The following is a 23,829-nucleotide window of genomic DNA, read 5'->3' as shown; positions in this document are numbered from 1 at the left end:
AAGGCAGCTGGTAATCTGCTGGGATTACATGTTAAAAAAAAAAAATTATATGAGGTCACAGATTTTGGAAAAAAAAGATTTCACCTTGTGTGGTTAAATTAAAACTTTTGGTATCATGCCAGCATTTTCTGAGTGGCTTTTTAGTTGTGCTCTCTGGCCTCTATTTAGCCAGATGGCTTCCTCCGTCAATCCCCACTCACAATCAAGATTAAGATTACACCACACACACACACACACACACACACACACACACACACACACACACTGAAACATGCACTCAAATACGCCACATACAGAGTAATTAATGTGCACTTGCAAGCAGATGATATAACAGAATCTGTCACAGTTGCTGAGTTACCACTGAGGAGTGGCGCGGATTAAAGTATTTTTACCACAAAGCCACGTATCCACAGCACTCATCTGAAACCGAGAGGTGGGAGACAGAAGCGAGGCAGAGAGGATGGAGGTTGGGAGGGAGGGGAAGGGGGGAGGACAGGAGCGAGAGACAGATTGAAGAGGATAGATTGAGAGAAAGCCCTGCTGTCACCAGCTTGTTTCTCAGTCTGTAGCGGCCGTCGGTACCTTCTACCTTCCCTTCCTCTGAGGCCTCTGATTGTTTTTGGAGGCCTCAGGGCCACCCAGCATGAAGCAGGCACCATGGGCTTTCTGGAAAACTACCAGGAGATCGATCCCGTCACTTTGAACCTTTGCATCCTCATCGCCAGCTATGTTATCTTGCTCCTGGTCTTCCTGATATCGTGTATCATGTACGACTGCCGGGGCAAAGATCCAACCAAGGAGTACGCCCCCGACCCACAACCGACTCAGTCTCCCATCAGGCTGGTGGTGATGCAGAGCTCTCCAGCCCCTGTGGGACGGTGGGACACGGCCAACATGATCACAACCTACCACGAGCCGACGCACTCGGACTTCAGGGAGAAGAAGAGCACGATGGTCTGAGCGAGACTCTTGTACATAACTGACTCTTTTTTTTTGTACATACATTTCTTTTTTTTATATTTCCTTGTTTTATTGCTGCTTGCTGCTTCGGACAATGCTAGGATTTGACCTACACAGGACCAGACTCGGACGGTAAGGGAGAGTGACATGTGTTTAATGTCTTTAAGTGCTGTGTGTATGCACGTGAAATCCCTCTCAAGGATCTCAAGCCAAAGCCTGCAGTCTGCTCTGGAGAGGAGATGTCACAACTGATAAAGCACAAGGAATAAAGAGAGCATTTCTGTTGTTCTGTGTTGACAGAATGAGTAGCAGAGTGGTTTAGAGTTAAGGGTAGGGTGAAGAAAACATTAAGAGAAGTGTCGTAGAGCCTTTATGACACACACATGTGCCTTTAAAGATACTTGATGTCAATGGACTTTATTCCTTATTATCTCTGCTTTAACTACTCTTTTGAAATCAATTGCTCTTGATCAGCTGCCATTCAGGGATTAGTGTTCAACATTTGGTTAAGTCTGGATAGATGGTAACCTGTTACATAACTGGAGGAAGTGTGATGTGCATGAATGTGGTTGTCAAAGCAGGCAGACAGAAAGGTGAAAGCACTGCGATCAAGGTCCTGACCCGCAAGGTCTGGATTCTTATTTTGAGACGTGTGTCTTTAATCACCCCACCCACACAAGAGGAAGATGTTAACCCTTTATTCTAATCACCTGCTGTATACCTGCCACTGTGCGAGCACAACCGTGACTGGAAGTTCACCTGTTGTTCGTCTTAAAAACGTTTTGATAAGCACGATGAACAGATAACCAGCACAAAGAAAGGCTTTAGCTCATATCGCTCATATCACTCAAGTGCAGATACGGTGTTATCGAGATTGTAGACACATGCAAACAAAGTTTTGTGTAAACGAGAATGTAGCACACGATAGCCATGTTTAATAAGTAAACGGAGCACAGTTTGACAGAAAGCTGCAGTGCTGGTGTCCAGGTCCGAACATAGAGTCTCTGGGAGAACTTATTTTCTCTTCTGATGCACTCAGTATCTATTAGTTTAATAGCATCTGCCACGCCTTAACTTCCATTATATCTGGCATTTGCTTTCATGCTTCTTCTGGCGTTCCTTGTAAATGATCTTGCGTGCAGAGTCATGCTGTAATCTGTGGTGAGGCAGATTGATTAGCTGGAAACATGCAAGCATGGTAGCAACATTGCACAGATGCTATATTTATTTTATCTACATTTTACTTTATTTATTCTAGTGGTTGTTTAGCTTAGTGGTTTTTATTGTTATTTTTTTATTTTTAAATCCTGATCATTGGAGCCTTGATCACTTTTATCATGTCTGTCTGTTGTCTGTGTTGTTTGTAAAATGTGTATCAAGATGGATGCCTTGTCTACTGTGAACCAACAGGTACAAACAAAGAAACCTGAACCTGAACCTGGAGTACTGGGCCCTGTCAGAGCAGTCAAAGGGCCTGAAACCAATGCAGGGGCTTGTTCAAGAGGCAGGTTTACTGAGTAGTCAGGATAACTGTGCAGAGGAAAAGCCAGAGGCCTGTCAAATCTGAAACGTGGATTAAAGAGAACATTTTCAGGGTTTTTTTACACTACACCTTGGAAAAGGCTCCTGATTGGAGTTTTGGTCAGACAAATGTTTCCTGGAGATATACACTGACAGAAATAATCCTATTGGTTGAGTTTAAATGAAACTTAGAATGCCAGACTGTACTTTATATGTATTATAGTATAGTTAGCTTGCTAATAACTGAAATAAATATCCTAATTCACATTGTGTATCATGTCAGAAGTGCATAATTAACAGTCTCTGACTTGTAAGTAAGAGGCACTGTGCCTGTTCAACTTGAGGAGGCTTATGTTCCCTCAAGTGTTCAAGATTGGATGGTTTTAGAAACTGTTAAATTCTATTTTCTCAATAAGTGTTTTTAATTAGCCTTAATAATATATATATATATATAAATATATGTAAACAAAAGTCACTTTTCTTTATGTTTTTATTCACATTTAACTCTGCCTGCTGCGCACAGACCCACCTCTCTGTTTAGGCTACTTGGCTCCTTCCAGCTAGAAAACTCTTCGTTGTATCGCTCTGGAAGTCGTGTAGAAATGTCGTTAACCGCAGTGTGAGGTATGAATAACCAATCACTAGCTCACACCATAAAACAGTTTGACTTAAATGAATTTGTAAATGACTTTGAGCTTCAGAATTTGAAGAGACTTTAGCATCAGAGGTTTTAACTATAACCCACAAGTAATTAACATTAGCGTTAGCTTGTTGTCCTTTGCTGTAGCTAAATTATTGTTTTTGTCCAAACAAATCAGCTGTGAAACAGGAGATGGACATAAGGAGATTTATTTTTTACAGAGTCAAGAGCTAAATAGTGTCAATAAAAACAGCAGCTAGCTTACATGTTTGTGAGCCTTCTTTACGCTAATTAATCAACAGCGCTGCTAGCTAACCAGCTAATGTTAGCCCTGAGTTTAAAACCTTTTCACTAATGTTTTCTTGTTCAATATTGCTATTAAATGCAATATAGTGTTAATAAGTGTCATTCAATCATACTTCTAGAGAGTTACTGATTAAGGCTGCAACTGATTAGTATTTTCTTGATTAATGAATCAGTCGTTTGTCTATCAAATGTCAGAAAACAGTAAAAAATGTTGATCACCAAGATGACGTCCTCAAATTTATTCTTTTGTCCCAACCAGCAGTCCACAACCCAAAGATATTTAGTTTATTGTCACAGAAGACTAAAGAAACCAGAAAATATTCACATTTGAGAAGCAAAAATCAGAGACTCAGGACATTTTTTCTTAAAAAATGACTCAAAACATTTAATCAAATATTAAAATACTTGTTGATTAATTTTCTGTCAATGGACTAAATGATTAATCAAGTAATCGTTTTGCTGACAGGGAGGTGGTTTGATCATAAACACAGCCATAAATATGATCTTGCCTGAAAACCAAACATACACAGACTCCTCATGTTAGCCAGAGTTTATTGTCTGAGGTAATGAAACACACATTATAAGGATATATAGTGCTATAATGTCCATGTAAAGTATTTTTAACCCTTGTTGGCTAATAAATAAACTATCTACCCTAGTGCCTGATTACTCAAGAGACTGTGATTACAGCTTCCAGTTTGTGCTGCCAACAACAACCAGGAATAGATCTCAGGAACCCGAACGGAGCCTCATGTAATCCTGCTACTTCTGAGAAATGGGCAGTAAATGGAACTCATTCATAAAATAAGTTGACAGCATTCTCTGTAAGGTATTGTTAGGATTAGCCAAAAAGATGCTAAATACGTTATGCAATTGAAACAAATGACATTGTTTCCACGTCCATTATATAATAAAACTTTGTGGCAAAGGTTTCAGGAAAAGTCTTTAAGTATCATCGTACAAACCAGGAGACGAAGGAATATCCTCATAAGATGCACCGATCAATCTTTGTGGCAATATTTTTGATAGTTTCTCATTAGTTTTCTATTCCAGTGAAACCAGTAGATACAGTAGATGATCAGCTTAACCACAAACTACACCTACTTTCACTAACTTAGTATTAGAGCTGCAATGATTAGTTGATTAATTGTTTAGTTGATCAACAGAAAATTGATTAATTGATTAATTCTTACATTATCTGGTTCCTGCCTCTTAAATATGAATATTTTCTGGTTTCTTTAGCCCTCAGTGATGGTAAATGGAATATCTTTAGGTTAAAACAAAGCATTTGGGAAACAGTGATCAAAATTTTTCACCATTATCTTCCATTTAAAGACAAAATGACTAATCAATTAATCAAGAAAATAATCAACAGATTAATTGATAATGAAAATAATTGTTAGTTGCATGTCTTGCTTTCTGCAACACTTGAGCCTCTTTAATCTTTCAGCACTTTTGTTGATTGTTGCACTACTTTCTTGTTTATGGTATTTTTCTTATGCACTTGTCTACTTCTAGTTGTTTCTTACTTTGATAATTATTAAGAAAACAACAACAAACAAATAAATAAACATCTGTCTAGTGCTCCTTCTCATTGCACGGCTCTTTTTGAGTCACTAACACTTGATTGTCTTGTCTCGCTTTTGTAAGTTGCTTTGTATAATTGCGTACACCAAATCCCAAAATCACATCTTTCATTATGTCTTGCACACAAATACAACATAACATTATTTTAGTCTCCGTATTCGCAAACAAACACAAAAAGTAAAACAATCATTTGGAGTCAAAGTTTTGGCTCTGATCAGTATTACAACCTGATCTCTCAATATAGTTTCACCAGCGTATAAATTAGTTAAAAACTAGATAACTCTACAAAACAGTTTGATCAATTGTAGCAATGTACCATCATGAAATTATTTCTGTAATTAGTATAACTGTTCATCATCATCATCATCATCATTGTCATTATCCTGCTTGATTTCAGTAGATATATACAGTATAGTCCTATAATGGTCTAAATGCTGTTAAAGAGGCATTTTTACCTGTAGTTTGGGGAATATTTTGTGATCAAATTTGATTATATTGAATATTTTTACTGAACTGTGTTGGTAGTAAAGACATATTTGTATTTCTAAACATTTCTTACAGTATAGAGCTGCAACGATTAGTCGATTAATTCATTAGTCGATTTAAAGACAGTGAATTGACAATTTTGAGAATTGATTATTCGTCATTTTTCTGCAAATTCTTTGCTTCCAGCCTCTCAGATGTGAGGATTAGATTTTTGTCCTCATGACACTGAGGTGTAAAGTGAGTACAGGAAAGCAGCCATGCATTGATGCACTCTGTAATCCTCAACCAGAAGCGCTGGTGAGTTTTCCACTATAGAGCACGCTAGGCTCAGCTTGTTAGCTGCAAGATTAATTAACACAGGTGCAGCAAAACACTGCAGCAGCAAAGCTCCTGACCTAAATACACTGTTTAGTTTTGCATTCAGGTGAATAAAGATATTTGTATACTGCAGAAATATACTATATATAACTAACCTGATCTAAATTTAAAGGACCAGTGTGTAAGATTTAGTGGCATCTAATGGTGGGGTTGCAGATTGCAGCCAGCTGAACCCTCACCCTCATTTTCCAAGCGTGCAGGAGAACATACGGTGGCCATGAAGCGCTTTCTAGAGTCAGTCTTTGGTTTGTCCGTTCTGGGCACTCCCTATGTAGATCATGGATGTATAAAGAGAACTGGATACAGGAAGAGCGCCGGGCTTTGAAGCAAATTTGACATAGTGGCCAAATTGTGTAATTACAACGTCACGTGATGCACACTGGCCCAAAAAGACTGTTTTCCATAGACTTACATTGTGAAAGAGACGTCTGTAAATCAGCGGATACATTTTTTTGAGCATCACAACCCCAACAAAATGTCTCACTATCAGAATTTGATCCATTTGGTCCGATCACATTTCAAAAGCCTCGAAGTGCCGCACAATTGAATTGTTTCATTCACCTTTCAAGTTAGCTGGAGGGCTAAACCGGAAGTAGCCGACTTGGCCAGCGAAAGTCACTACTGCGCATGCTCTATGGGCCGCACAGATGCAGAAGCAATGCGGAAGTTGTTGAACTTTTTTAGCTTCATGCGCCACTGAGCAACTTTCATAGGAATGAACGGGGTCTCGCCTCCGACACTGCATCCAGTTCTCCTTATACATCCATGATGTAGAAATAAAGGGCTCATTCTAACCTAACAAAAACACAACAATTCATAGTTTCAGGTGATTATACACTAATTAAAACATACTTATGAATATTATGTTCCATTTCTGTCAAGTCTGTTCCACTAGATGCCGCTAAATTCTACATACTGCACCTTCAACTGGCACAGGCACATTTATGGAAATAGAAACTATTCAATTAGTCACCAACTACTTTGATAATCAATTATCGTTTTGAGTAATTTTTTTAAGGAGAAAATGACCAAATTCTCTGATTCCAGCTTCTCAAAAGTGAATATTTTCTGGTTTCTTTAATCTTCTGTGATAATAAACTAAATATCTTTGGGTTGTGGAGACATTTGAGGACGTCACCTTGGTCTCTGGGAAACATTCTTCACAACTTTCTGACATTTTATAGACCAAACAACTGATCAATTAAACTTCCAGTTGACATATTTTGCAGCCAATCATTGATGTTTTTCTTAAAATCTTTGTTGTGTTAACAAATTTTCTGCATCTGTCAAAAGTTTTAAAAGTGCAGCTCTGGTTTTCTGTGCTGACGATTACTTTCTCAGACAGTTTTAACACTTATAGTCTCTAAATTACAGTCAGATAACCTTCCTCCATATTGATTTCCTCACCTTCCCTGTCCCTATACAAGGTAAAACTATGGCCTCTGCATTCTAGCGTGAAACAGTAAACCAATTACAAAGCTGTTTAACCCCCGGGTCACGTGTGTACATAAAGCCTCTTTTATTCTGAGGGCACTCCCACCTACACAGTGCACTATATCTGCCCCATAAGGTCAAAGAGAAGTTGTTGTGTTGATCGTCTGCTGAACAAGAGTCTCCACTAGTTTGTGATTGTGGAGGATTTTCATGTTTTCTATCAGCTGAGAGGAAAAGCGTAGGACACTGAAACTAGGTCAGCGAGCGTCTGACCCTCATGAGACATTGAAATTGTGTCAAAACTTTGACTGCTTTGACTTATCAGGCAGGTGAGATAACAGGACATTTAGAAACTATCCGTACAGTAGCTCTGTGATGAAATTTCACCCACTGCAACCTACAATACAATACAGACATTTTAGGATGTAAAAAGCTTTATCTTATTAAATATATTTGCAGACGTCTGTCGGAGGGTCAAACTGTGAGTCATGGATGGAGAAGAGCTCTCTCATTGGCTGAGACATCATGCCAAATTGAAATTCTGGTGGCCGTATGGTTGCTGAGTTGGTTGTGTGAGGATTAATAAACACTATGTCAATTGATTTATCATTTAATCTTTAATCAACAGACCTGATTGATGTGAGAGATCAGTGTTTGTTTGCTTTTTCCGGGCACGTCTGTGTTATTTAAGTCAGAAAAATCAGAGTAGCAATTACGAGTCAGATGCTGACGTCAACTCTATTTACAAGCCAGAAGCTGGTAATTAGGGTAAATCCCGTGACATGAAGCGGGGCATTAAGCTGCCGTCAGAACAAAATCTGCATTGTGGTGTGGCCAAAAGCAGGAGCAGGATAGGAAACAGCGTGGGTAGGGTTGTAAACATAAACTATGGGAGCTAATAAGAGAAGTCTATATAGTATAGGCTTACTGCATATTAGCAAAAACTGTACTGTCACTCTCTCTGCACTCACTACAGCCAACAATCAATATTTCTTAAATAAGAGGTCAGTCCCACCCCTCTCTCTCATACTGGCTGGACACCGGAGAGCCTCGCAATTTCATGCGTTAAAGTTAAACCAGATTGAACTCAGCGTGAAGTGAAACTGGTGGGTCGTTTCATGACTGGGATTGAATGCGTCTCTCTCTCTTCGTTCCACAGGAATGAATGAGAAGTGAAATGCGGCCTGACTGTGTCATTAGGGAAGATCTAAAGCTAGAGAGGAAGAAGACAGGGGGGGGGGGGGAGAGCAGAGGTGACCATGACGTTATCCATCAACAGACCTTTTTCACAGAGGACATTTTGACATGTCACAGTAGGAAAAGCACAGGTCTACATAATAAAATGGGTAGATTCTGTTTCGCTTCAGCGTCCTGTCACACTGTCACGGCTTACAAAACCATGTAACAGCTGTGCTTTTCCTACTATGACAAGTCAAAATTTATGCTGTAAAAAAGGTTTATTAGTCAGCAGAATTATTACAGTACAAAACATACAAGACAACCATCTCTTCAATACATATATATTTAGATATTTGTACAAAATAAATCATTCAATCTTAAACCACCGATGTGTAAAAGCAAGTTAATTTATTTCAACCTCATTTTTCAAAACATATTATAACCCAAACTCTTTAATATTGCTCTTAACATTCATAGAAATACGTAGTTGATTTCTAAGTAAAGTACAGTTGACCTGAACATGTCCCACAGTTAATTATCCTCAAAATAATTTAATAAAAAATGGTAAAAATCATCTCATCTCAATGTAATATCATGTCCTGACATAAAAGAGTAGATTTTGTGGACTCAGACAAGGCAGATTTTCAGAGTAAAACCATGTTTAAAACAATAGACACCAGTTATTCTGACTGATTAGACCTTTGATGGTCAAGCTGAGGTTGGAGTTTGTAGTCTTGTGGTGTAATATTGTGTCAACAGGGTTAACGGGACACTGCAAGAATAATAACTTCTCCATTTCATCGCATCATCTGTTGACCGATTTGTGAGTTTGCGGATCAAAGCTGAATAAAAGTCGACTGACCTGCGACTGCGCTGCAAACTGCAAAATGCAAACGTGCAAGAAAACTGGCAGGACAGAAGTGATGGAGATGTCGGTTCAGCTCAGTCTGTACATGCCAGCATAAGTGAAAACACCTGTGTGGTTGGACCGTAGATGTAATTCATCCTAACTCTAAACTAAATAATGTACCCAGACCTCAATCAGACTAATTAACCATAACCTAAAACCTCCAAAACAGTGGCTTACTTCTTAAATAAATCAAGTTATTAAAGGTCTGGCTGCTTTTGGTTTCTGTTTTTTACTATAAAATAAAAGTGCAGTAATAGGGCAGCAATTTAAAACAGACAAATCTAAAAATCATTGGATTTTAAAGACAAATAAAACCAATTCCAATGTAAGATAAAACATTTAAAACGAATAAAACAGAAATAAAAAAACAATTGAAAGTAAAATCAGGAAAAGGCTCTTTGATAAAAGTATGTTTTCAGATGAGATTTAATATTCTCTCTATTGGAGCCAATGATGTCATAAACTGCAGCAATGTAAAACAGTGTAGAAACATAAACTGCCTTAAAAATGTGAGTTAACTGAATTAAAGTCGAGTAATTAGTTCAAAGTTGTCTCGTGAGTAAAACTGAATTAAGTCTGAACTCTGCCAGAGATAACGAGCTCAATAAACGTTTCATTTATATTTTCTCAATTTGAAGAGTCACTTCTTCCTTCGTCACAAGCTGCAGCTGCTGGAGACGCTTTGTACAAAGACAACAAAGACGGCTGCTCTCAGTGACCTCGTTAAATTATGAGTGTACGGAGGTCGGGGCCGAATCTGATACCAGATATCTCAACATGTATTAAAGACACACAGCAAGTTTCCATCATGTATGTTTTATGTTTTAAAAAAAAAAGGGTCTCTGGAGAGTTTGAACTCTTAAACAATGCATGTTGGGAAGTCAAAATTAGGGCAAAAACTCCAGTAAAATGAAAATAAATAATAAGAATAAGTAAAAAAAAGTTGCAAAAATGATACAATTTGCTGTTCATATGCTGATATGTTTCTTCAGAAACTTAATTTAATGAGTTAAGTGAAGGCAGCACATTCATTCAAATCAAAAGACTTCAAGTTTATAAAAAAATGATCAAAATGTTTTTATTTTTACAGTGAACTTTAAATCCAATAATCGCTCTCAACTGTTCAACACAGTTATAAAAGCACACAGGTGGGCTGTAAGCTGATACAGCTGTTTTGTGTGATGTAAGCGTGCAGGTTAAACAGCAGAGAAAACAAGCGATCAGTGCGACAAGTCTGTCAAACTACAGGTGGGATTGTTTACAGCCAGGAACAGGAAGTCATCCTGAGCTTCTGTGACACAACGCCAAAACCTGCGTTTGGCTCTCAGGTCACATTAGAGGTGTTAGCGAAGCAGCACGGGGAGAGGGGAAAAAAACCAGACTGAAGCCAGAAACAAGGAGACACTGTCCGCTGACATATGGCCTCTGGCATTCTCCCGTTGTCTGTGCTAATGTCCTTTTTTAAAACACGGACAATGAGCTCTTTCTCTTGGTCTAGATCAATCCCATTATCTGCTCTCACTGGTACGGTAACTGCTACATGTACCGCATAGACATACTTATATATTTATTAGGTTATAGCGCACTACCTGACCTCTCCAGAGTAAGAGGTTTTATAATGTTGTGCTTTCTCTTTGGATAAAAGTAAAAATAGAGAACTGAGCAGTTTGGATTTGTCATATAACTCTTGCTTCAACTGTATTTTTTTGTCTTTGTTGTGCGCAGCAGCGTTTAACACCAGAGTGTACAGCTTGAACTTCATTAAGCCTGAGGATTGAACTTTGGTCTTACATAAACACTGTTAAATCTAAGAGTCACTGATCAAGTTGCAGCTCTATTATGTAACGGGGGCTGTTATAGCGTGACACTGTGTGTGCAGTTCACTTGTCTGCTGCAACATCAGGCTCCTCGGATTTTTTTGCAACAACTCTACTTAGATGTTGGGAAAACGAAAGTTATTCATTTCTTTGTGTATATTAATACATGCTGGATGCTGTTTCTGGTTGTCTTTTAGTCTACAGTTAATCTCATGTTGTGTTTATGTTGTTGACACAAACCACTGTGTTCAGTGTTGCATCTTCCATCTGAGAGGAACTGCTTATGTAACATGCGTGCTTGACAAGAACATCTTTTGTTTAACAGAACATGCCGAAAGCTATGTAGAAAATATGACAAAAAATAAACTAAATTAGACTGAAATTCAGATTTTATGGACTTGAGGCCGTGTTATTATTGTTTGGAATACAGAAGTACTTCATAAGCACTTTAACAAAGGTAAAAACTCTTGGTTTATACAACAAATTTAACTTGAACACGCAGTAGATGGTCAGTTTAAATAATACTTATTCCTATTTTTTTCACTCTTGTATTACATTCAAACAAAATGTGCTACTCATCTCCCACACATTTATATCTTTGGCAAACTTTGGTTTTGCAAGCCTTGAAGTTACAAACAGTCTGTCTGTAATTTATGTTTTCATGTGAGTTGATATTTTTCCAATTTGAACTCATAAATTCAACAAACGCTCGCTGCGACACTTTTTTCTAAACTGATCTTTCTACCTCTATTCAAATCTAAATGCATGATACAACAGAAAATATATCAGTATTGTATTTTTAATCACAAAAGCCCACCACTTTCTAATTAATTAATGGTTAATGAAGGATAGACTAATGCTTTATAGATTAATTATAAGCCTTAATAAATATAAGAACAACTACTGGGTTGCCAGGTTGTGAAAATCAAGTCATCACTTCTGGAGTTGTAAACATTGTAAACCATCAATTCTGTTGTTTAAAATGTTAAATATTTAATTTTAAAAATGTGTATTTATAACAGTCTGCAGTCTTACATGATAATAAATTAATAAATTCATTTTGGTCCAGTTGCCCTGTAGCTCTTTTCCAGAAGGTCAGAGGTCAAACAGTTACCAGAGCAGTCTTCCTAAAGACGGAGGAGGATTTTTCACTTTAAAGGACAAGTTCACAGTTTTTCAAACTTTATGCAACTTGATTCAAAATGTAAATGTGCTTTTAAAAGACAAGTTCACAGTTTTTAAAACAACAGCCAGGTGTCCATATGAGCAGTGACAGAGGTTTTCCTTGCTGTAATCATTCCTCCTGTTCATACCGGCTATTAAAAGATCCTTCAAATGTGCTTTCAATGTAAGTGATGGAGGCCATAATCCACATTCAGTCATTTTATGCAAAAATGCATTTAAAAGTTCTTGTGAATCTTATATGAGGCTTCAGCAGTCTGAGTTAGTCATATCAAGTGGATATCTGACACATTTACAGTCTTTTTAGCATCAAATTCCCTCTTTGTGTTTCCTCAGACAGTATTTCCCTATTGAGCTGCGGTGGAAGTATAGTAACAAAAAGAGGAACTTTAGCACTAAAAAGACTGTAACGTTGAAAGATATCTACTTGATTTGACTCATTTGGACGCTGAAGTTTCATATTAGCTTCAGATAAACTTTTAAATACATTTTTTGCACAGAAGGAGGACTGTGGATTTTGTCTCCCATCACTTCCATTGTAAGTGCATTATGAAGGGATCTTCTAATGGTCAGTATGAACAGGAGGAATGATTACAGCAAGAAAAACATGTTTCAGTCATTTGGGACTGACTACAGTATTGTTTTAACACTTGAAAGACACTTGAAAAATTGAGAACCTGTTCTTTAAGGTCTTATACTGAATTATAAATGATTTATAAAGCATAAGTAAAATTATTTATCACCCATTAATTAACCATTAAGCCATTAGCTACTATTTAAGTGGCCTTAGAAAGTACTATGTTATTCTATATTGCATCTGTTTTCTTATATTCGGCCATGCCTTGCAAATAACAGTTAAAATAAGCATGATACAGTCTTGAAACATGCAAATACAATCACAAACTGTCACTGTCACAGTCACTGAATATCATAACAAACAGAAACCACTTCCAGAAAAGAGGAGTTAAAGAAAAACATGAAAAAAAGCCGTAGACCTAAACCATTTCCCGGTATTTTGACATTTGTTTATTTATTTGCGTGTTTCTTTCTGTCTTTCAATCAACACATGCATATCCAGAATGTGACTGTCACGCTCTCCTCTAAGACAACGCCTACCTGACATCTGATTGGCCGGTGAGCCGGTCGTCTCGCTGTTCATTGGCTCGAAGCGCTGCCACTCAACATCTCACCACCGTTAGGGCGGTGGGGCACAAACTGAAATCATACTTGAGTGTTTAGCGGCTCAGCGGGGAGCTGCCTGTCATTGAACGGTGGGGCTGCTTGCTTGCTGGGGTCTTTTTTTTCTCCTCCCTCCTGTTGGTCCTGGATGCCGCTATGGATATTTGTAGCTCCAAGAAGAGGGAGTGAACCAGTATTTATTACAGGATGGTCTTAAGAAAAAGACTAAAATGGTGCCTTTGTAGTAGGAGTATTAAAGCTGCCGGTGCCTTGTAGCTGTAGAGAAAGTTAGCTTATGAGTAGCATATAACGTTAGCTAGCTGGCTAATGCTAGGCCTTCCGTTTTCTTTGCTTTGTCAGGACAGTTTATTGTTTTATTCCTCCCTTTGTAACGCAGCCAAAGGCAGCCAAATCTTTTGTTTGCTGGCGTTTGCAGATTTTTTTCTTCCTCCTTTTTCCTATCTCTTCTTGGTAAATAAGACACTGAAATGAAGAGAGTGAACAGCTTACAGAGGTGGGTGAAATCTGAAAATATGCCTGTTGTTAAAATGATGCATCAGGCAAAGATTTCTGATTTGAATTTGTTTTTGGTTATATTGATAATGTAACTCTCATGTGTCAGATAATCAGAGGAAAAGCTCGTCGGTTGTTGTTTGTTACCTCATTCTTCATGTTCTTTTAACATAATGAAAACCTGTTTTCCTTTCAGGTGCAGTAACACAACAGTTAATTACTTTATGACATATGAACTTTAAATGAAAGGAATAGACAACAGTCAGGAGCCCAAATGAAAAGTGAAACAGGTTTTTCTTGCTGTAATTATTCCTCCTGTTCATACCGGCTATTAAATGATCTCCTCATAATGCATTTACAATGTAAAATCCACAGTCCTCCTTCTGTGCTAAAATGTATTTAAAAGTTTATCTGAAGCGAATATGAAGCTTCAGCATCAAGTAGATCTCTTTCAACGTTACAGTCTTTTTAGTGCCAGAATCCCTCTTTGCACCGCAGCTCAACAGGGAAACACTGTCCGAAGAAACACAAAGAGGGAATTTGATGCTAAAAAGACTGTAAATGTGTCAGATATCCACTTGATATGACTAACTCAGACTGCTGAAGCCTCATATAAGCTTCACAAGAACTTTTACATGACTGTGTGGACACACTGTGCATTTCGTCCTCCGTCACTTACACTGAAAGCACATTTGAAGGATCTTTTAATAGCCGGTATGAACAGGAGGAATGATTACAGCGAGGAAAACCCTCTTTCACTGCTCATATAGACACCTGACTGCTGTTTTAAGACACACTTCAAAAACTGTGAACTTGTTCTTTTAAAAGCACATTTACATTTTGAATCAAGTTGCATAAAGTTTGCAGCTCTATAGTAGATACAGGAATACATGCACTGTTGATGGTTCATTTTCTTTATTGTTTTGAACACTAGAATCTACTTTACGTCCTTAAATCAGCATTTTCAGCAGTCCTCTCTTGGTCGAGACAGATTCAAGACAAATGGCTCGTTGGAGAGAAGCTACAGAGAGTTTAATCATTCTTCCATAGTTGTTTATTTTTTTGTTTTTGTGTGTTTCAGGTTCATGAACAGACGGGCCTCTGCTAACTGCCGCTACCAGCCCACCTGCTATGAGCATGCTGCAAACTGCTACACTCATGCAGTGAGTGGTTTTGTAACGTAGATGACACAATCTCACATTGGAAGTTGCTCAAAGTCAGTAGTAGTGAGATTTTGTTGTGAATGTCTTTGAGTGGTTTCATCGTCCTCTCTCGTAGTTCCTCATTGTGCCAGCCTTCGTGGGCATGGCGTTGCTGCACCGTCTGTCCGACAACCGCTGGGAGAGGATCACCGCCTGGGTGTACGGCATGGGCCTGTGCGCCCTCTTCCTGGTCTCCACCGTGTTTCATATCATCACCTGGAAGAAGAGCCACATGAGGTGAGGAGAACAAACAATCTGCAGGGAACCGATACTGACAGCTGTCATAAAAACATGTATGCACAGAGAAGATAACATGATACAATCAAGCAGTTGAGTGTATGACAGCTGTTAGTATTAGTGTTTAATATCAGTTTCCCCTCAAGGAATAAAACCACACTGATACCCGACTGTTGACAAGGATGTGTTCATCTTTCTTTCATTCTTTAACTTCCTTTTTTGGCTTTGCTTCGTCTTTCTGGCTCACTGCTATTTTCCATATTAGTATCAAGTTTCATGTGAAATCTTTTCTGTTCCTCTTACTGAGAACTGTGTTCAACAGTTGAATTGCTAAAGTCTTTTATCTCCTTTTGTGGAGCAGAGACTCAAAGACTTAAAAGACTTTTTATTTGTTCAAGAGAATTATCGTCACCATCGCATTTGCTTTGAAGACGTCTTTCTTTTTCTGCTGGTTTCCTTTTTGGTTGTTCTGTGTGTTTTGCGTTGTTTAAGTTGCATCGGAGGCATCGCCATGATTACAAATACTATATTGGACTTTTTATTGATATCTGACAACAATGGTGACGTATTTTATGGCATATTTCTACATCTTTGCCCATACAATACCTGAGTTTTGTTACTGATATGAAAAAACACTTTTAGAAATTTAGACAAAATCTTCTTTTTCGTTTTAAAAAGAGAAGCCAAAGCTCTCAAATGTTAAGTGTCATCTAAACACAGGCAGCTATACACAAACTAAATAAACTACTATCTAAAACTGGCAGCATTTTCATTTCAATCAGGAACTATCCAATCAAAGAACGAATAAACAAGATGATGAATCTGACCAGACATTTGAGTCCAGCTTTCACCCAATAATTAGAAAACACATTTCAGTCAGTACCTAAAATGTTTTTTTAAAGGTGCAATATCCAGCCTTACTGACAACTGATATTATATAAACTTTTTGGTAAATTTACTGTATGTATTTCCCTTGTGCGCTGGATGTGATGACTTATTTTAAAATGCAAAGGAAGGGAGTGTTTTTCTGAGCTCACAGTTGAAATAAACATTTAAGTACAATTAATGATACAAAACCAGCACGAGGAAGGTTTGGTTTTTGTCTTGTGAATGTGCATTCTGCCGTGGTGTTTTTTCTTTAAAACTGAAATCTGTAAGTATTTTAATTAACGCTGCATTCACTGTGGTGAGATGCTCTTCACATGTTGCCACTGAAAAATGGTGATCAGGTGTGTCAGGTTCCTGTGCAGTCTGAGATAATCACTTAAAGGGGACCTTTTATACTTTTCCTTATTTTCAGTCATATATATATATATATATATATATATATATATATATATATATATATATATATATATATATATATATGATGTTACAATGTCGTTTTTTTCTACTTTCAACTCGAGCTGTCAGCTCGTGACAGATTTCTTGATATGGTTATCTGCTCCATGCACAGCGCACCAGGACTATTCCTCCCTGCGTTATTTCTAACTGATCTGAACAAACAGCTACAAATATCATATGTTATTGTGTTGCCCGGTTGTGTCTCCTGTTATTTAGTCATTTAAAAGTTTTTATATTTATTTATATTTTTATGTTATATATGTTACATATTTTTATATAAAGTGGCAAAGGCAGGAAATGTTGGGTTTTCATCAGCAGTAACTTAACACGACTCTGATACAGCTGCTCCTTGGGCCTTAAAGAGACAGGAGCTAAAACAGCCTGTTAAAAGACGGACGCTGAACGGAGTTTTTTGAACTGTGAATCATGCAAAGCTACTCTGATGGAGTCCCAGAATAAAAAATATAGAGCTGGAAATGAGCATAATAAGTCCCCTTTAAGTAAATACACACTGTATTTACATTCATCATCATACAGAACAAAAACAACAACGTGAAGCAACTTCGTACTAATTCAACTGTAGATTCTTTTTCCTTTTCTACATCTTGAAGTTTTGACTGTTGAGGTTTGAGTTTCTGTTTCTTCCACTCTTTGAACCACTCAGTTCTTTTGTGGGAACGTGACATCACTGCCAGAAAGAAAATCCAAATAATCCTTCTTCTTCGCACGTCAGTGAGTTAACAAGAAATAACGTGTTCACCTGTTTGTTGTTTGTTTCAGGTCAATGGAACATTGCTTCCACATGTGTGACAGAGTCGTCATCTATTTCTTCATCGCTGCCTCGTACACACCCTGGTGAGTGTCAGACAGACGACCGCATACACTCACATGTATCTTCAGACATGGAGAACTAACACAGGTATATATACTGTTTTTTGTTTCCTCCTCCTCTCAGGTTGAACCTGCGTGAACTAGGCCCTCTAGCAGCACACATGCGCTGGTTTGTGTGGTTGATGGCTGCTGCTGGAACCATTTATGTCTTCAACTATCATGAAAAGTGAGTCTGATCACACAGTTAACCTGCACCACTTTACTACCTTTTATAACCTGCAGCACCAATTTGTTAAATGTGCTGTAAAAGTCACTTTTCAAGGAAAAAAAAATCAGGATTTAGCTCCAAACTGAATGTCTTTGGGTTTTGGAGTGTTGGTTGGGCAAAAAAACCCAATTTGAATATTCCAACAAGACACACAAACGAAAAAAAATCACAAAAGGAGAATAAAAACAAAGCAGAAACAAAGTTCATACTTTTAATACTTTCATACTCACAGAGAAGTGCTGGATTCATTCAAATTTCAAAAGGTAAATTTAAAAAATTTTACCATAAAATTTGTATAATCTACTCAAGTGCAGTTCTGTTTGAAAGTCAGTTAAATACGTGTTTTGAGTCTGCAGCTTCCTCCTCCTCCTGCCCGTCTGTTTTGTGTATATCAGATGTGTTATCAGTTGATCTGTAGAGTTTTTAAGGCAGGTTAGACGAGTTCTGTCTGTGCTTCATTTCATTGTTTGTGCTGAGTCACTTACTGACTGTTCAGACCTTTTTATGCATTCAGTGTTCCTCCAAGAAAAAATCCTTTTGTTATTCTAATTCTATGTTATTTTTTCTAAATTTATAAGCTTTATCAAACCACAAATAGGTTGCTTTTGCCAGATTTGTTAGTTATTTTTAACTAGATAAATTCCAGCGAACAGTAAAAGGGTCTTTTGGCTCTTTGGAAACTGCTCAACATTCGCTGAAATGGTGTTTTTATTGCAATAAAATAATATTTTTTTCTGTAAAAACTCTCTGAAGATTTGTTTCTTCTCTCTCTGGTGCTTGAAATTTGCTTTTATTTTCATCACGTCGACCTCGTCGGTGAACTTGTTTGTTTGTCTTCACAGATATAAACTTGTTGAGCTGGCCTTCTATTTGACGATGGGTTTTTTCCCCGCATCAGTGGTGACGTCAATGGTAATGTATTATCTTTTAAAGCTATAGTATGTAACTGTTCTGCATTAAAATGTCTAAAAACAACCAGACCTATGTTATATACGTTGTTCAGTTGTGTGCTTACATTATCCCAAATGTTTCCAACAGTTTTCAAAACCAGAGAAATCTGTAATTTAATGAAAGTTATGGTCCGTTTGATCACCTGTCAATGGCGTCATACCTCCTCCACCACAGAGTACATGCGTACTAGATGGTTATCTTGTGCACATGCGTCAGCGTTGTGGTTGTCTGACAGTCTCATAATTGACTTTTATTCAGTTTTAAGACACAATTGTTACAATGAACTTTTTAGATCTTGGTTGTTGTTAAGTTCATATTTTAAGCACATGAAGGATTTTAGTCATCGGACGTCTGGATCTTAAGTTATCAGAGAAACACAGTCCCTCCTGTGTCCGCCGAACAGCCTCGGAAAAACACTGATTTTTAACATGAAACTGCCTTAGTCAGTGTTTTTACTGGTTTTAATCAGTGGGTCCATTGTTTTGGAGGGGAGGAGACCTCTGTGGATAATTCAGCTCCCGGTAAAAACATCCTGAACGATGAACACTGATTCATACTGTCATCAAACTCCATCTTTTGTTGTTTTGATTGAGAGACCCCCCAGTGCAGAAAATGACATATTGTGCATTTAATGTATTTACAGTCACATTCAGATTATTTGCATCACTTCATTCACCCAACAGGCCAACAGGCTGCTGCAGCAGGGTGGAGGTGTCTTCTTCTTGAGAGCAGTGGTTCACAAAGTGAGGCATACGGACCCTTTGGAGGTCTTGTTGGTGTTTCAGATGCAGTGTGTCCCCTATAATTGTACAGGTCTAACGAGAACCCCCGCCAGATGTTGCTCCTTTTAAGGAATAGGGCGGTGCATAATGTGTGTGCATAATGAGCGAGGGGTTGAGCGAGTGTGAGTGGCAGAAAAGTGAGCTGAATGTGAGTGGAGCAGAGGAAAAGTTCAGCAGTAAGTTGTCGGTCTGGCAGTAAATGTACAGTACAGACAACAGTGTGTCAGTTAATAAATGCTAAAAATTCACGTCTGTTGTTTCCCCAACTGCTGGACAAGTGAAGGGGGTTAGCTCCAAAGTTAGCAACAACAGGTTAGCCGAACCTGAAGACGCTAAACAGAGAAATAGAGAACGGAGAAATGTGTTGCTGCTGAGTTTTAACTCCCGCCCTGTCAGGCCAAAGCACTCAGCCGAGGGGAAACACTGAGATGGTTCCCAGCAAGAGGATTTACTGGTTTCTGCTAAATGTGTTGTATTAAAGAAAGAAGTTCCTCTGAGGTTTTGCAGGACTCGTCCTGCTTGACAACATGTTGTTGTAACTACAAGCCATTTTCAATCTGTTTATCTGTGTTGTCTGCTGCCCTCTTGTGGTTTTGGTGAATATGGCAGCTTTATAAAAAAAATACTGTATAGTGTAAATGATAGTGTGCTCTAATGGTAACACTACACTGTGTTACCGAGGTGATTTTCCACCAAAATTATGAATCTCAGCTGGACTATTGATGTCTAACTGTAGAATAAAATTAAACAATTTGAAAATTTTTAATCTTTCTCACAAAAATGTTTTATAACCCTCATCACCGCCACATTTTTAAGTTTTTATCAGATTTTTTCAGTTGTGTTCTGTGATGCTTTGTGGGACAACAGTGTGTTTCAACACCACACTCAAAAGTTGAGCAGTTTTTTTTGTCTGCATGCTGTTATTTTTAAATGAAATATGATTTTTTTGTCCTTTTACCTTTAAGTTCTACACTTAATGCAAATAGCTAAAGCTGCAGAATTCATTCTTCATAAGTAGCAGCTCATTTAAGAGCTTTAACACATAAGAGGGATAACCTTTAACACAATAAAGTTTAACTGAACCACAAACTACATCTTTCAAAATGACCATGAAGTTGAATCAACAACAAAAACTGGACCCTGAGTGTGTTTTTCCTTTTGTGTCATGTTGTTTGTTCTGCAGAGCAACACGGAGGGGCTTCACGAGCTGGCCTGCGGAGGACTCATCTACTGCCTTGGCGTGTTCTTCTTCAAGAGTGACGGCGTCATCCCCTTCGCCCACGCCATCTGGCACGTGTTCGTGGCGCTGGCTGCGGCCGTGCACTACTACGCCATCTGGAAATACCTCTACAAGGCTCCCAGCGCCGAAACCCTCCTCGACTCGTGACCATGGCGGGGGGCTGGATGCCGGTGCTCCCCCTCTCACCCCCCCCCCCCCCATCCCCCTCTAAGCAACTGTGCTCCTGAGCAGAGGCGCCCGCACACTCAACTCCCTCAACTGCCCGCTAAAGCTGCAGCGACAGCCGAAAAGTTTACGAAAATTTCTGACCATGAATTGTTTACTGTTTTCTAACGTGGAGGAGAACAGTTTTTTTTTTTCTCAGCGTCTCCCAACGAACAAAAACTACTTTCAGAGTTGTTTTGTACGACTTCAATATTTCAAAAAATAAAAAAATAAAAAAACGACAGGGAGGGAGGGAGGGAGGGAGGGAATTTTGACTTTTTACACTTCGTACTAACCTCGGCACATCGATGAGTATTTGAGAAATTTTATAGCGGTCTTTTTGTATCACTTGAAGTGAGTCACATTCCACAGTCGAGTGTCAAAACCTGGAGATTTCTCGTTATCAGCAGGGGATTTGAACACTGGAGATATCGAACGAGGTGCTAAAAAAGTCAGTTCTTCTCGGTAGTAGGGCTGGGTATTGATTGAAAACACCCCAAACATCTGATTTTCACTTCTGATAGCAGAAATTCTGATAGAAATATTCTTATTTCAACAAAAGAAACCAAAGGTCTGAAAAACAAAAGCAACTTTGCCAAAGTAAAATCCCAAAAACTAACTGATAGAAAGATAGAGTATGAATTTGACCGCATGTTTGATGTTGCTCTGTATCAATAAGATGTTTGATACCCAGCCCTAATCAATAGTGAATACAGACTGTGTGAAGTCAGTCAGTCAGTGCTTGGTTTTGCTCTGCTGGTGTTTTTCAAGTCAGGTAAAAAAAAAAAAGAAGGAAATGACAAGAAAATGCTCCTAAATGGACGTTTGATCATTTATTTCCACTTGTTTCTCTTTTGATTTGTTTTTACACATACCCATCTTATCAGATTCTTCTAGTTTGTGTTGTTTTTTTTTATTGATAACCAAATGCAGTTTCCAGGGAACCAGAGTTTCTCCTGTTAGTATTTATTCAGCGCCCCCTGCTGGAGGGATGTTGTACGAGGATGATTTGACAGTAGAGCTGCAACGATTAATCGGTTTGTTGCCAACTATTAAGTTAATCGCCAACTATTTTGATAATCGATTAATCGTTTTGAGTCTTTTTTTTTGTTGTTTTAGAGGAAATAAATTGATTCCAGCTTCTCAGATGTGAATATTTTCTGCTTTCTTTAATCTTCTACGACAGTTAAACTGAATATCTTTGGGTTGTGGACAAAACGAGACATTTCGGGGACGTCACCTCGGCTTCTGGGAAACATTTTAAAGACCAAAATAATCAATAATAACAGACAGATTAATCGATAATGAAAGTAATCGTCAGTTGCAGCTCTAATCGACAGCGTTTCAGCGTGTGTGGAGGTGAGACGGGTGAGGTGGGATTTAGTTAATGAGCCAAATGACGAGAGAAAATCAGCTCAGGCAGTACGAGGAGATCATTTTTTTTCCACTGTATAATTAATGTGAACAGAGTGCAGTAGAGTGTGTTTATGCACCAACGTTTTACTGTAGACCAGTATTACATTTCCTCTGATTTCTCTCTCTCTCTCTCAGTTTTTTTGATTTTGCACCACTAGGACGACCAGTGTTTCCTGTTTTGGTTTCCTGAAGTGTGTCGAACCAGTGAAGAAACCTCACGTCATGTTTTTTTGCTGTTGGTTTTGTAAATTCCTCTTAATACGACTCTCTCCGATTCATAAAATCCTTTTCCTCCTTTAGTGACGCGTGGAGCTGAATGATTGCATATTTTTTAAATATGAAATGATCGATTTTTTTTTTTTCCTTAACCACTCTGTTTTGTAACGTTTGTATATTATGTTGATTACATGAATCCTGGCCTTTGCAGGGAAAAAAAAACAAACTGCTTCTTGTCTGTTCCATTGGCTGTTAATGGTGCTGCATATACATGAATGCTCCTCCACTATACTGAGTATCACCTTTCTAATGTGACAATAATAAAAGATGGAAAAATGCACCACGTCTGCGCCTCCGGATCCGCATCATCATCATTCATAATGAGAACTCTCAGGTTTCCCTTTTTTAATTCTGTTTGCATTGATTGTCTCAATCGCTCTCGTTACACAAACGCACTTCCTGCACAGACACAAGAGAAAAAGAAGAAATAGAAACCCTCCTTTGAGTACATTTTCTACCTGTATTCAATATAAAATACCATATAAAACTAGCTTTTCAGACAGGCTGCAGTATTGGCTGCGTAAAGCTGGAAAATCTTTGCTTTACATAGAAATATTTTACTATTAACCAAAATAAGTCAAACTTCCTGAACACATCAGTATTAAATTGTCTTGATACACAAAGCAGCTGTACGAGAACTTCTACAATACAGTCTGAAATGAGCTAAATTGTTATTTAAATCAGGTAACACTGGATTAATATGAGATAGGTATGGAAGACGAAATGTGACTTTTCAGTACGCTGCGCTAGAGATGCTGTTGGTACCCGATAAGTTTGATACTTATTGCCGATGCAATATTTAAGATTCTGTACACATATCACAACAATAACATTTCTTTTATATTTTAGCTTGATTACATTTAAAAAAAAAAATCAGAATAAGCCATATTTTTCAAACGCATCAGTTAAGCAGCCATATAAGAATTTAAATGTTAATTTTCAGGATTTTATCAATGTTTCATTTAATTTCTTGCTCACATTTAATG

General features: G+C 38.1%; 2 protein-coding genes across 2 annotated transcripts; both read left to right on the top strand.

Annotated features, from left to right (window-relative positions):
- Positions 1-575: 575 nt before the first annotated feature.
- Positions 576-2,848, top strand: LOC121884987 (small integral membrane protein 36-like). Its single transcript, XM_042394138.1, has 2 exons — positions 576-1,092; positions 2,371-2,848. Exon 1 carries the CDS (start codon positions 658-660, stop codon positions 958-960), a length of 303 nt encoding a protein of 100 aa, XP_042250072.1. The 5' UTR covers positions 576-657; the 3' UTR covers positions 961-1,092; positions 2,371-2,848.
- A 10,771-nt stretch (positions 2,849-13,619) lies between these two features.
- mmd (monocyte to macrophage differentiation-associated) lies at positions 13,620-22,240 on the top strand. Its single transcript, XM_042394137.1, has 7 exons — positions 13,620-14,093; positions 15,174-15,255; positions 15,371-15,531; positions 17,656-17,730; positions 17,831-17,932; positions 18,817-18,886; positions 20,891-22,240. The coding sequence occupies exons 1-7, from the start codon at positions 14,068-14,070 to the stop codon at positions 21,092-21,094; spliced, it is 720 nt and encodes a 239-aa protein (XP_042250071.1). The 5' UTR covers positions 13,620-14,067; the 3' UTR covers positions 21,095-22,240.
- The last annotated feature ends 1,589 nt before the right edge of the window (positions 22,241-23,829 follow it).

Source organism: Thunnus maccoyii, chromosome 18 (genome assembly GCF_910596095.1).
Source record: "Thunnus maccoyii chromosome 18, fThuMac1.1, whole genome shotgun sequence".
NCBI classification, from domain to species: domain Eukaryota; kingdom Metazoa; phylum Chordata; class Actinopteri; order Scombriformes; family Scombridae; genus Thunnus; species Thunnus maccoyii.
The sequence above is the reverse complement of the archived record's forward strand: the minus strand, read 5'-3'. Positions and strand labels throughout refer to the sequence as shown.